This window comes from Temnothorax curvispinosus, unplaced genomic scaffold, assembly GCF_003070985.1.
Source record: "Temnothorax curvispinosus isolate PA1 unplaced genomic scaffold, ASM307098v1 QBEX01010899.1, whole genome shotgun sequence".
NCBI classification, from domain to species: Eukaryota; Metazoa; Arthropoda; class Insecta; order Hymenoptera; family Formicidae; genus Temnothorax; species Temnothorax curvispinosus.
The window spans coordinates 359623-373030 of NW_020220679.1; the positions used below are offsets into that span (position 1 = coordinate 359623).

At 40.6% G+C, this 13408-nt stretch overlaps 1 protein-coding gene across 2 annotated transcripts; it reads left to right on the plus strand.

Annotated features, from left to right (window-relative positions):
• The first annotated feature begins 8105 nt into the window (after nt 1-8105).
• LOC112460839 (galactoside 2-alpha-L-fucosyltransferase 3-like) lies at nt 8106-13029 on the plus strand. Of its 2 annotated transcripts, none has more exons than XM_025025729.1 (3): nt 8106-8530; nt 10368-11065; nt 11317-13029. In XM_025025729.1, exons 2-3 carry the CDS (start codon nt 10596-10598, stop codon nt 11855-11857), a joined length of 1011 nt encoding a protein of 336 aa, XP_024881497.1. In that variant the 5' UTR covers nt 8106-8530; nt 10368-10595; the 3' UTR covers nt 11858-13029. The 2 variants fall into 2 exon arrangements, with proteins under 2 accessions (XP_024881497.1, XP_024881498.1); XM_025025730.1 differs by lacking the exon at nt 8106-8530 and adding an exon at nt 8541-8761.
• Nucleotides 13030-13408: the final 379 nt, after the last annotated feature.

A 13408-nucleotide genomic window follows, 5' to 3' on the forward strand; every position in this document is an offset into this window, starting at 1 on the left:
ATTATTATTAATCCAAGAACTAAATCAACCTAAATAACGTAAAATGCTGTACAAATTTAAATAAATGATATATATAATATTTAAACAAATGCTTTTTCTCTTGAGAAAATTGTTTCAGTTCAACGTTTTGTCAATGTAATTGTCCATTCATTATTGCAATTGCTGATATTGTTTCTTGATATAATTCAAATTATATTAAAATGAAATATAAATACACAAATGAGAAATATAGAATGTCGGTTAAAAATTAAAATCGATCAGTAGCTATTACGTTACATTATAGCAATCTAATATAATTATGTAATTGTAATATAATCATGTGTAATTTTGGTATACATTATTTAAAAATTTAATTACTGACAAAATAATTTTAGTGCTCCACGTAACATTTCTTCGATCATAAAATGGAACAAATATTTATTTAATAACAATATACAACAAAAATAATATATTCTGATAAAATATTTTTCTCTCTCCTACGAAAAAAATTCTTTTAAAAAAGTCAAATATACGAACATTAATTTTACTACAACTATTAAAATATTTAAAACTACTGAAACACATTAGAGAAACCCTGACTTTCAGAAAATGAAAACAATTATAACTTTTTATATTATATTATAATTACGATTTTTAATAAGTTGGCACATGTAGTATAAATCAATTACATTGTCCCACTTACAATTAGTTTCTTTAGTAGCGCCGTTGTTACACGAATTTTTTATATCCTTTACCGAATGTTACAGAAGTGGTGAAAATAGTTTTTCCACGGTCGCCTTCGCGCGAAGAAACATCTTCGGAAACGCTCGTGCTTGACACAGATGCGAGAAAGAGAGTTAAAAGCTTGTACGCGCTTGTAGTCTTAAATATCCCCGACGCGGACACTTCCATTTCCGAGTGTTTCCGCCGAGGAGGAGAAGTATCATCGTAGGAAATTATGGCCACGGCACGGAATATAAGAGTCAACGACAGTCACGAACGATGATCCTCGTTGTTTCGGAACTCGCAGGAATTTCTAGGCGGTCTCCGGTACAATTACACGCGCGAATTAAATTACAATTAACGCCGACATACGCGGCAAACACGGTGACGAAATAAAAGAAAGCCAGTGTAAATTCTTTTAAAGTTTAATCATTTAAGTCGATGTGGCTGAATATTGCGGGCCCTACATTGCCAATCCATGCAAGTGTGTTATTTTCGCACGCATAAACAATTAAAAATGACACATTTGACTACAGCTCTTTTTACATGTTTCTTCATGCGTGTTAAATTGTCATTTAACACGTTTAATCGTATTAAATTAAGTTAATGCGTTCAATCGTGTTAAATAACGTGATTTAAAACGGAAAGAAATGTGTAAGAAGAGCTCCAACTAAAATAATATATTTGAACTTGCAGTGTAGATAACGATTCAGCTTCTCGCCGTTGTATCAGTCGATAGACGCGATATTCGCCCATGAAGCAAAGTTACACCCTTCGAAGATCGGATCAATGATTATAATCTGATTATTCATGGCGCAGCGACGACGATTGCACTTTATATATACCTATTGAACTTTACCATCGTACGAGTTGTGCGATAATTATGCTCGATAAAGGGCGCGGTGTCCCGGACGACTTTCCACTTCGAAAAAGCGACTCCTCCCTCGGGGTGGGTTGCTTCGATAAAGGAGACACGCCTGGCGAGATGGAGATAATGCAAAAGCACGCGTAAGCTTACTCGCGAGTTCCACGAAGTGATAAGAATCCGGTTTGCGGATATTGACGATCTCTGGAGTAATGGCAAAATATCCGAGACATCATGCGCATCCTGGTTTAATAGAAAAAGCTAACGCTATATTTTAAAATTAATATAAAAAACGTCTTATTGGATTCATACTGGTAGCAATTAATTGCCTATTTCTATTGCGATTTGTTGGAGTTTTCCTGATTACGCTGGAAAAAATGGACCTGTCCATTGTCTCAATTAAAATGGTCCACCTGCGCAAGTATCTAACGGCGAAGTTAAGAATAACTCCGTGCGGATTCCAATGACAACATCCAGAACCTTCCGACTGTTTATCGATGTTCGGAAAGGAAGAAGTGGAAATTAGTGAACTCAGAAGTACACCTTGCAAACGGAAAGCGGGGGAGAAATTCGTTACGCCCTCTTCGCGGAGGCGGGTGTTGCCCTCCTCTAAGAAGAAAACGGGAGAGGCTGAGAAGGTGAGAAAGAGAACGAGAGAAAGAGAGAGAGAGAGAGAGAGAGAGAGAGAGGGAGAGGAGAGAGAGGAAGGGAAGGAGGAAGGGAGAGAGATAAGGGAAATACTGGTTTGGCATCTACGCAATTTCCTTCATTAGCATCGAATTTCCGCAGGATACTCCCTTCCCACTCCATCTTGCCACTCTATCAACGTGTTTCTCTCCATCTCTCGCAGCTCTCTCGTCCTTCGTCCCCCTTTCTCAATCGCTATCTACATCCCCGGCTTTCCCTCTCGTCTCGCTCACGGCGAATCCCGGCGTGCATCCCCCTTGGTATCCCAACCGCCTCTTTCTGTCTCCGTCAACGCGTCCCACCAAATCTCGGGACTCGAGATTGAAATACACGGTATCCGCGTTGTCGCCGCCCATTGCAATTTGGTTAGTAAACTGAAGCCCGCTAAATATATGCGTAGACGCGCGTAAGGAAAGCGAGAGATAGCTAGAAAGGACGGATGTGATATTAACGTCGACTTTCGCACGACTAACAATAAGAACCTGTCAATTGTGTGTGTGCGAATGAAGAATGTTAATAGCGCTAACAATAAGTCGCGCAATCCTAATAAGTCTCAGATCATAAATCTTGTAAGTCGTTAGTATTAGATAATGTAAAGATAATCCATTTATTTTGATTTTAAGTAGAGAAGTTTGCTTTAAAAAGGCGTATAAATGTACAGAATATGGTAAAATATGAAATATTTTATCGGGGAGCTCTTTGACCAGTCTAAAATATAGTCTCTCGCTTAATGCATCTTCAAACTCGATATTGCTATCTACAGTTCGTTTTCCCTCTACGATACGCACAAATCATGTCGCCTTGGTCGCAATCGAGATGAAAACAGTGCGTTTAATGCTTTTTAATGGTTTTTCATTTGCAACGCCATTGTTGCGTGTCGCGGGCACAGCATCGGATAAATGAATTACTTATAGGCCGCGGCGTTCACAAGAGCGCAATTGGGTGTACAACAATTGGGCATACGCATTGGCGTACAACAATAGAGCGTAAATGTATAGGTGGGATAATTCGATTATGCCTCATAAAACGTGTGTTGTAAAATTGTTTGATTCCGCGAGAAAAGTAATACGAGTCATCGCGCGCGCGGGCGCGCGCGCGGAAAACTACCACTATTGTATAATACGTCAATTCTAATCTCGAACGTCATTGAAAATATCTCAAAATAATGTTAAGTAATCAAATTAGCCGTGTACCGTTGCGCGATCCAAAATTAACAGTTTATCCATAGAATACAGAAATTAATTGAGGCTCTCTCTCTCTCTCTCTTTCTCTCTGTCTTCCTCTTTCTCTCTAAAATACACGGATTGCTCCTCCGACCTACTTACGAACTTAATTTTAACCCGAGCTTCTTTAGATTCCAAAGATTAAATATAAAGACATTAACAAATTACAAGTTCATTCAAAAGAACGGCCGCACTAATTGTGCGTGTCTGCAAGACGAAAGAAGAAGCATTCTGTGCTTCCAACTTCTTTACATCTGTTTTCACACGTGTATCAGAATAGACATCCGTTGGATTCGCATTGAAATATCGAAATGGACATGACAGAATCGATATGAAGGATCTTTGAAATAGATTTAAAGAGACGAATGCATCTCTCATGTAAAACCGTTTGCTAAATCACATCATATCTCGTGTGCAAAGCGCAAAGTGCACTCTGTCCGCTGCATCGTCCGCACCCCTAGTCGATGCCGTCCGAGATCAAATATCGTTTGCCTTGATTCTCAACGACGACCGAAATGCAATTTTCGCGCAAACTCCGGCACGAACCCAAACTCCGCGCGAGCTACGAGGCGTCGATGTAAACTACGACTAACCAGGAACCGGGTTTGCGAGTGATCGAATTTGATGACACTCGGCGGGTTTGGGGAACGGACGAAAATACCACTACGGTCATCTCGCGAATCGGAAATAAATCGAATATGAATCGTTTCGAGCTTCGTAAAATTGTAATAGACTAAAAAAATTATTGCTCTCGTCTGATTACTAAAGATGAGGGCAGTTCTATTGATAAAAAAGCTTTTGTGCCGAATTAGAAAATGTATCTGTACGAAAATAAGTACGAGAATTGTATCACACTTTCAGTAGACGTTCTTACTAAAAATAACTGAAAACGTGAAAATAATTTATATTTTCAAAGTACAAATAATAAACTATCCGTAAATGTCGAGGTAACAAAAATACCTTTGATCAATTATATCTATTATACGTATATTAACGTAAAATATTACTACTACATTATAAAATACATTGTGATAAAAAATCCTTTATATAAAAATCCTCGAATTGAAGATGCATTCGCGCAGGGAACAAGCACGAAGACTTGTCGGCTAAACCGAGCGGGAAAGAAGGAAAATGAAAAGACCACGGTGAGATAAAGGGGTGATGGTAGCGCGATATCGAATGTCGGATTGCTGCCGTCGGGATGCGGAAAAAGGAGTTCCAAAAGGGGTACGGCGAAATTGCGGAAGAATTGCGATGCACATACCTATAAAAGACGGCCTGTCAATAGCATGGACCCGCTGCCGCCGCGCCGTGCGCGATTTCAATCGGTATCTTCTCTTCCCCCTTCCTCTCCTCTTTCTCCTCTAAAGCGATACGTGGTGCATACAAGGCGCCGCGGCCGTATGCATGTCACAGGGTGCTTCCACCTGCGCAAGCACAGGAGCGGATTTCTGCGTGAAAGCTAACGGGGACGGGATGGGTAAGCAAGGAAATTGAGACAGCGCATAATTTCGAGGTGAGATGAATTTCCAAGTCTATCGGCATTCAAACAGAAGAGGATGCGCCAATCTTTATTACAAGAAATAAATGTAATTTCTGTGCTTGTGTCTCTGTAGCATCTCGAAGTCTGAATAAGATAGAGAAAAGAAAGAGAAACTTGATAAACAATTGCGAGAACTTCTTCCTTCTCAAAAAGTTTTCCTCAATCGTAAACTTCGAGCTTTATTCGCCGCAATTGAAATTCGTACAATTTTTCTAAATTCAAGTTGTAACTCAAAAGAAATTGTTTCAGTTCCAATACTTTTACTGTATTTATGCAACATGTTCCTATGGAAAAAGTGATTGAGTTTTCTGTGGTTTATCCGTGGTCGGGTTTATCCGTGATCGGGTTTATCCGTGATCACTTCTTTTCTTACAGTAATCAATTCAATTATTAGTTTCAATCCCCAAGAAGTCAGTAATCCGCCCCTGCAAAAGAGCACGGGAGAATACCCTTCGGGACGCGTATTCGCAATCCCGAATAAAACTTGTCCGAGAAATTTCCTATCGCGACTCATTCCGCCGCGTCTTATTTCGTGGTCGAAAGGATTTCGCGGGAATCGAAATTTTCTCGGCCTCGGCCAATGCAATTGACAGGCACACGAAGGAGAAGAATCGAGACTTCGGGGATCGTCCGTGAAGCATCGCGTGATGCGATAAAAAAGAAGTATCACACGAATTTACGTGAAAAGAATTCGCGTTAATATTGACCGACGATTTGTCGAAATCGGGATCAGTGTATATATACGCTGTTATATACAATAAGCGTTTTGGGAAATTACAGAAATTACTGCAGATTCCTAAGCTTCATAATTTTTCGATTCACGATAATGCCGGTTGATAATTTGCGAAATCGAGAGCAAGGAGTCACGTTTAATTCCTATCTGTATCTCAATTACTGCACGAGCAAGTCCGTTTTGCGTGTCCGCTTAGCGATGATAAGGGTAAATACAATATCTATAGAGACAGTTGTTCAAAAAATTATGTTCTGAGAGCTTGATAAAAATATCTCCAAAAGTAAAGTTAATTTTTTAAAATATATATGTATATGTATATCATTCAACGTTTTTTTTGTAAATATTTATAATACGACGTTTTATTCGTACGTCCTTGTTTAGATACAGTTTAAAATATTAAAAAATTGGTATCTATAGGAGAATTATAGCGCTTTTACTGCTCGCAAATTATTTTATATAGATAAAGATAAAATATTATTATAAAATGCTTTTATATTTTCAAGAATAAAGATGATATCGAAGCTGCCTAATCATTTATATAGATATTATATAAATTTATAAATTTATAAATTTATATTGTAGAAATATTTGTAATATAATTTATAAATTTATATTGTATAAATATTTATAATATAATTTATAATATAAATATTTATACAATGTAACTTTATAAATTTATGAATTTATAAATTTATATAATATCTATATAAATGATTAGGCAGCTTCGATATCACCTTTATTCTTGAAAATATAAAAGCATTTCATAATAATATTTTATCTTTATCTATATAAAATAATTTGCGAGCAGTAAAAGCGCTATAATTCTCTTATAAATACCAATTTTCTAATATTTTAAACTGTATCTGAACAAAAACGTACGAATAAAACGTCGCGTGTCCCGACCGAAAGATACGCGGCCTACTTCGGCGACGAGCTTTTTCGAGCTTGCGAATAACGAAAGCGTGATAAAAGCGCCGCGACAGATTCGCCGTCGCGTCTCTCTTCACAATCGGGATAAAACGGCGACCGATAAAAGAAAAAAAATCACGTCAGAAATTGAGGTCTCGCAAACTCAGCTTCGAAATTGCATCGACCGCGACGCGGCGCGAGAGACCGGCGTCTAGAGAGGGAGAGAGAGAGAGGAAAATGCAAAATACCTGCTATAAGACGCTGCGTTATCTCGCGCGGGTGCAGGCTTTTGCGTAACGCGCGCACCAACGACGTTTCGTGATAATCGAGATGCGATGAGAATTTTCACCGAGTACCCTGTAATATTACGCACTCACCGATTTCGTTGTCCCCGCACTCCCCGTTCTCCGTCTCTGAATCGCTGCGTTATGGCCACCGTGCCGTATTCCCGCGAACCTCCCTGCGGCGAACAGAAAACGATTAGCATTTCAATGGTATTTCAGTGAATCGTAACATCCAACGTGTTGTATTCAATATTCTAATCATGTATAAGCATGCGAATGATACCTTTTCGCCGAATTCCACACGAGACGGCAGAAATTGAATCAAAAGTGTCCACGACCGACGAAAGAAGCCGCACGCAGAACACCGAGGTGAAGAAACGACAGAGCCGCGATCGGTAATGGCGGAAAAGGAAACCGCGGGGTATCACCTGATTGGTCGAATGACGTCACATAACTGATTCAAGTTGAGCCGAATTGAAAGCAAACGCGGGAGAGGTTTTTCTGCAAGAGAATCGAGAGATACTCCGTAAATTCTCTATTAATCGACGGATAAATTATTCTCTATCGCGGATAATAGCAACCGCTGGTAACACCGATAGCTGCAGCCACGAGAAGTGCGGTTGCAATTTTGGTTTGAATAAGTTTCAGTGATTTGAACAATAAGTAACTTGAAAATAGTAACGGCACGAACGCGAGGTTGGTGCGTGTTCGATGTTACACTTTCTGCACTCGTTTTCTTTCCGCTTTTTCTTCGCGAAATCTGCATATGGCTGTTTCATTTTACTAACAAAAGATGCAAAAAGGAGACGAACCAGAAAATTACGCGTCGCGTTTGCGTTCTCTTCTAAGAGCAGAAAGCGCACAGCAATTCGCACTTGAAATCTAATATAAACAATTGCTTACGTGTCATTTTTTCCTTCTTACCACGATTTCTCCCCCAAATGTAACGCGTACGTGTTTTTCTCGACTCGCGATAATCGCGATACCGTGCGAGAGCCGAGGGCGAGAGCGAGAGGTGCGAATTACCGACGGACAATGGCACCAGATGGCGGCTTTCCGGCTTCGAAAGGGCGCCAACGGAAAATTAAAAATCCATACGTAGCGCGGAGCGCGGCGCCGGCCCCGTGGGGGTGGGTGGTGGGTGACGTCACGCTCGCCCACCCTGAGAGAAAACATCCCCGGCGAGAGGATGGCGGCTCGCCCCCGTCCGACAGCGCGTAGAATCCCGGACCGCCCGGACGTCGTTGCGTCGTAGAGGACGCGAGGTGGAGAGCGCGCGCGAGAGGCGAGACGATCGACGTGAAGCGTGAAGCGAGTGTCGCCAGTCGCCCTGAAGGCCTGAAGGTTGCCGCGAAGCGGGGGACGGGAGACGCCGGAGACGGCGCTGTGCAACGAGTGCGGCGACGGCGACGACGCCCGACGGCGGCGACAGAAACGGGGACGGCGTCGACGGCGACTGACACTGACGGCGGCCGGGGTGCAACAAGCGTCCGCGCGCCGGGACAAACATGAGCGAGCGGAACTCGCGGCTGCTTGCGAGGCTCGACCTGTGCGTCGCGAATCGCTCCGAGTTCGCCGGAACGGGTGAGTAGGACTCCGTCTTTCGCGAAATTGCTCCCGGAGCTCGGAGGCCCGGACTCCCGCGGCTAATTAACTCTCGCCGAGCTCGCGCGCCGGGAGGCCGAGAGTTTAAAAGGGCGGAAGCTGGCCCCGGAGAAGGTTAATCACGGTCTCGAGATTTGTCTTTGTCGCGAATAAGTATTGCGATTCTTTCATTATGATATATCTACTGATCGTAGTGCAAACGTGAGGAAGGTAAGTCGAGGCCAGGGACGTTGGTGCACCCGATACCTGAACCTGAACCTGACTCCCATCTCCACGCAGGAAACTGAGAAGAGTAACGCGCTATTGAACATGGCGATCCCGGAAACCTCTTATTACGTTTCTTAAAGGTCCCTCTCTCTCTCTCTTTCTCTCAGAAATTGATCTCGAGCTGTGCGCGTCGCGTTGACGGTGGTGGTTCGAGGAGAATGTGTGTCACGCAGTTCTCATCCTTGCGACGCAATAACTTCAAATAAGTTTGTATATATATATATATACATATGTATATGTACATATATATATGTACGCGACTGTGCAAAATTTGCAGATTTTCCACGAGAGGATTAATTTTTGCGACGAAGATTAACAGCAAGACGTGTGCGTCGCAGTTTCGTATGTCCAAAAATCGCGAAAAGTCGCTGGATCTCGATAAACGGTTCAAAGCATTTATAGCGTCAAATGGATCGCAGCCTGGATTTCGCGTAGGTATACGCGAACTAAAACTTTTCTTTCGCCCCAGCGAATCCTAAGCCACGTAAAATTGTTTATGTCTTGTTTCATAACGTTGTTTATCACGAGCTTTAAATTTTCAAGTTTTCTCATATCGCGATAGAAAATTCACATCATTAAACGTGACAGCGTGATAACGTGCCATTTTTCAAAACTTTTGAACCCCACCCTCTCACTTACCGAGCGATGAGAACGATCTGTGGAAGCAAACGGCCGTAATAAAGGGTTTTATACGTCCCGCATACCCTTCCCATACACCGTCACCCCGTATTAATTACGCTCTTATTAACACCGTTGGGATACAGCTGCTGTACTTGTTGGAAGAGATAAGTTACTGCATGGTTCGTATCGAAAATCGCGCTCAACGAATTAGCTCACAATCAGATCATTAGCGGTACCATTACCGAATTTCTTGATATTCTTAGGATTACAAAAGGCTGACATAATTTACGTTTTGCCAGAATCACTGCTTGCATGGAATTTTACTCGAGCTTTGCATAGTAATTGCGTGTAAGCCATGTCCTTTTTCAATTTATCTGGAGAAGATGCAATTTAATCTGTCTGGAGGATGGATTAAATTACATTTAAACTACTTGACACATTTCCATGGAAAGCGAGTATGTTATGCGCGTACTGATTGAGTAAAAGGAATTTGGGACACTCCAAAATGAAATATATGGAATACAATTTAATGGAGCTATGCTATTCTAATGTGAGATTCTATTTTTAAATCCATATATGATTAAAATTTCTTAGTATATATTTCTGAAGTAATACTCCAAATATATTTTGAAATATTTCTTTATAATATAAAAAAATTGAAATTGATGAACTCTCATATTCATTATCGTATCATATTAAAAACAGATTTCTATAATTTTCTGTCCTCATTGTTATTCTACTTCTACGTTACATGCAGATTGCCTCAACTTTAGTCTTAAAATAACAACGCGTGATATTTCAAATTGTACATAATAAACATCATGTTATCCTTAAATTATATACATGCGCAATATCTTTGTGGTTATCATCATTCTAAACGACATCCGTACATTTATCGCTCATTAATCGCTCATTTATTGTTGTCAAGATGTACGTCGGAAAGCAAAGGACATGGCACACCTGTAGATATGAAATGCCGGACTAGTGCGAGAAGCGAGCGGCCGACCAGTAGAGGCAGAGCAAACGAGAAGCAGAGCAAAGTAGTGAAGAAAGGGTAGAGAGCAAGCACGTAGAGCGAGGGAGAAAAAGTGCTAGAGAAAAAAAAGAGCATTCCGTCGCTGAAAATTTGCGTGGCGCGCAAAAATTAGCGGAAAGAATGAGTCACGCTCAACAGCATGTGCTTGCGAGCGCGATAGTCCTCGCGCTGTTAGTGGTATTTGGCATCCACGTCTTCCTGTTTCCCATGTACACGTCGACCCCGCCGGCACGTCACATGAAGATCTTCGCGTACGAGCAGGCGCTCTGTCGCACGAACCTGAAGAATGTCCGTATACCGGCGTCGGAGTTGCGCAACAATCCCTGCCCCAAGTACGGCATAGTCTCGGCGGTACAGGGCGGTAGGCTGGGCAACCAGATCTGGGAATACGCCTCCGTGTGGGCGACCGCCCGGAGGACCGGCCTAGAGCCGTTCATGCCGCGCTGCATCCTCAAGACTCTGGAGGAACACTTCGAGAACCTCAGCATCCCACCGCTCAGCTATATTGGCAGATGTACGCTCGACGTCGGTCAGGTGGTTAATTCGCTTAGTCAGTGGAACAGCACGGAGCAAAACATCATTATACCCAGGTTAGCATCGTTGAAGATTTTACATACACAAATGCATGAATAAATGCACGAATAAAATGATACAGAACAAAATAAGCAATTGAAAATATAAAGAGCATAGAGCCGTAAGTCGGCTCCCACGTTCTTTATATTTTCAATCGATTCTTTAATCGTCTGAACCTTCATTACTTATATAGAATAAAATAAGTTTTATAATTCTCTCTTAATCTTTTAAAATATTTAAATTAAATAAGAATTGAATTCTTTCTCAGGCACGCGGCTTATTGGTCTTTGATATTAGTCTGGCTGGACGATGTACGGCGGGAATTTACGTTTAAACCGAGTCTAAGGATCTACGCGGAGAAAGTATTGAAACGCGTGGCGGAGAAGTTCAACCTGTCCTCGCCGACCTACGTCAGCGTACACGTGCGCAGAACCGACTACGTAGATTACCTCTGGCAGAAGTTGAAGACGCGGCCGGCGCCGGTAAATTACTACCTGTCGGCGATGGATTACTTCGCCGGCAAGTACAGCAACGTGGTCTTCGTAGTGACGAGCGATAATATCGCCTGGTGCAAGTATAACTTGCGCAGTAAGCGTCATCGAATCAGCTTCGTGTCGGAGAACGATGGCAAGGGCCCAGGGAAAGATCTGGCGGTCTTGTCCGCGTGCAATCATAGCATAATAGATTACGGTACTTACGGCTCCTTTGGGGCGATTTTGGCCGCCGGCGAAACCGTAGTTTACAATGTAACAACATACTTTTCTACGTTGATCGCTGACGTTCTACCAAACTGGAGGATAATGAGTTGAACGAGAAAATTAAATAATCCGTAAAGCTAACAAGATCGCATTTATGTTACGTCGTACGCGCGTACATTTTTTTTTGTAATACACATAATTTTTTCGAAAGTCAATAAATTATTCTTGAAAACTTTTAATTAATTTACAACGAGAGAGTTTCCGGAAACTTATGGTTCCTTTTCAATGCCAGTAAAGTACAAAATTTGCAATTCAACGTTGAAATTAATTAACACAACTCTTATCAGACCGCAGACCAAGCGTGTACAAGCCACATAGATAATCATCGTACATTTACATCTGCTATTTATGCGAGTATATGGTAATTTTGAACTACTTGAAAGTGTACCTTGCCTTTCTCCTATCTAGATAATACATACGCTCATATATTTTCTTTTTATTTATCACGCAAATGCGTAAGGATCTCGCTAGTAGTAAAATGAAAGTGTGTTGCTACATGAATATATAAATTTTATATGTATAAATGCGTCATACTGCTTAACGATGTTAAGCATATATTACGCTCCCATTTAAATTGAGTGTGCGCACCAAGTTAGAAATCGATGCACCTTTAAACGTAGCGAGCGAATCTTTAAAGGAACTCGAAGAAAAGGTTTACAATGGAACAATGGACCACTAATATCTAAAATTGAAACAGATGCTTATTTTTTCTACGACTCTGATACACACTCGACACGGCCGTAAAAATTTAATGAAAAGGAAAAGCAGCGTAGATCGGATGTTCTTTTCAGACAAGGTGGTAACCAAACGAGCCTAATTCAAAGAAAGATAAAAAAAAACACGCGTACAGATAAATTCTAAATTTTGCAGTGCTCAGAATTATCTGGTTAATCTCTTAGCGTTTCGCGCGATCTTTTCCGAAACCTGAATTTTTTATATATTATTTCGTAATTTTCTATAATGTAGCCTAGTGTTGTGGGGTTTTAAGTTAATTTACACGGTTCAATGTGCATTTCATATCGTAGCAAGCGTGTAACATACACTTCACAGAAACACGAAACCGACGTATTGACAAAACCATCTGTAAATCTTATAATGTACAATGATTTCAACTGTGATTCTATTTCTTATTGTGCCAAAATTCTTAATATACATATAAGCATATATATAAATATATATGTATACATATATGTATATATATTATATATATACGTATACACATCTATATATGTATTATAAAATTATATCTATACAAAGCGTTGTATAATATTTACAAATCTGTGAGCAAATGATAAATTATTTCTTCACTTAACCGTAAAGTATTATAAAATGGAAAAGTTTACAGACTATTGCTATTATTGCGCGAGAAACGGATGGGGAAATATTTTACATAAAGCCAGTGTTAAAAATTTATTAACCATGTGACCTGATGTATTTGACTTATAGTGTTTTACAAGTTAGACTAGTCAGTGTCTAATATCTATATGTTAATATCTATATATGAATGTATCTTCAGTGTATTTGTGCCTGCCAGTTGTTAGATATCTGACAAGATGTTGGAACGCAAAGAAAAGTTATACAATTAGTAATAGAATCATGAAA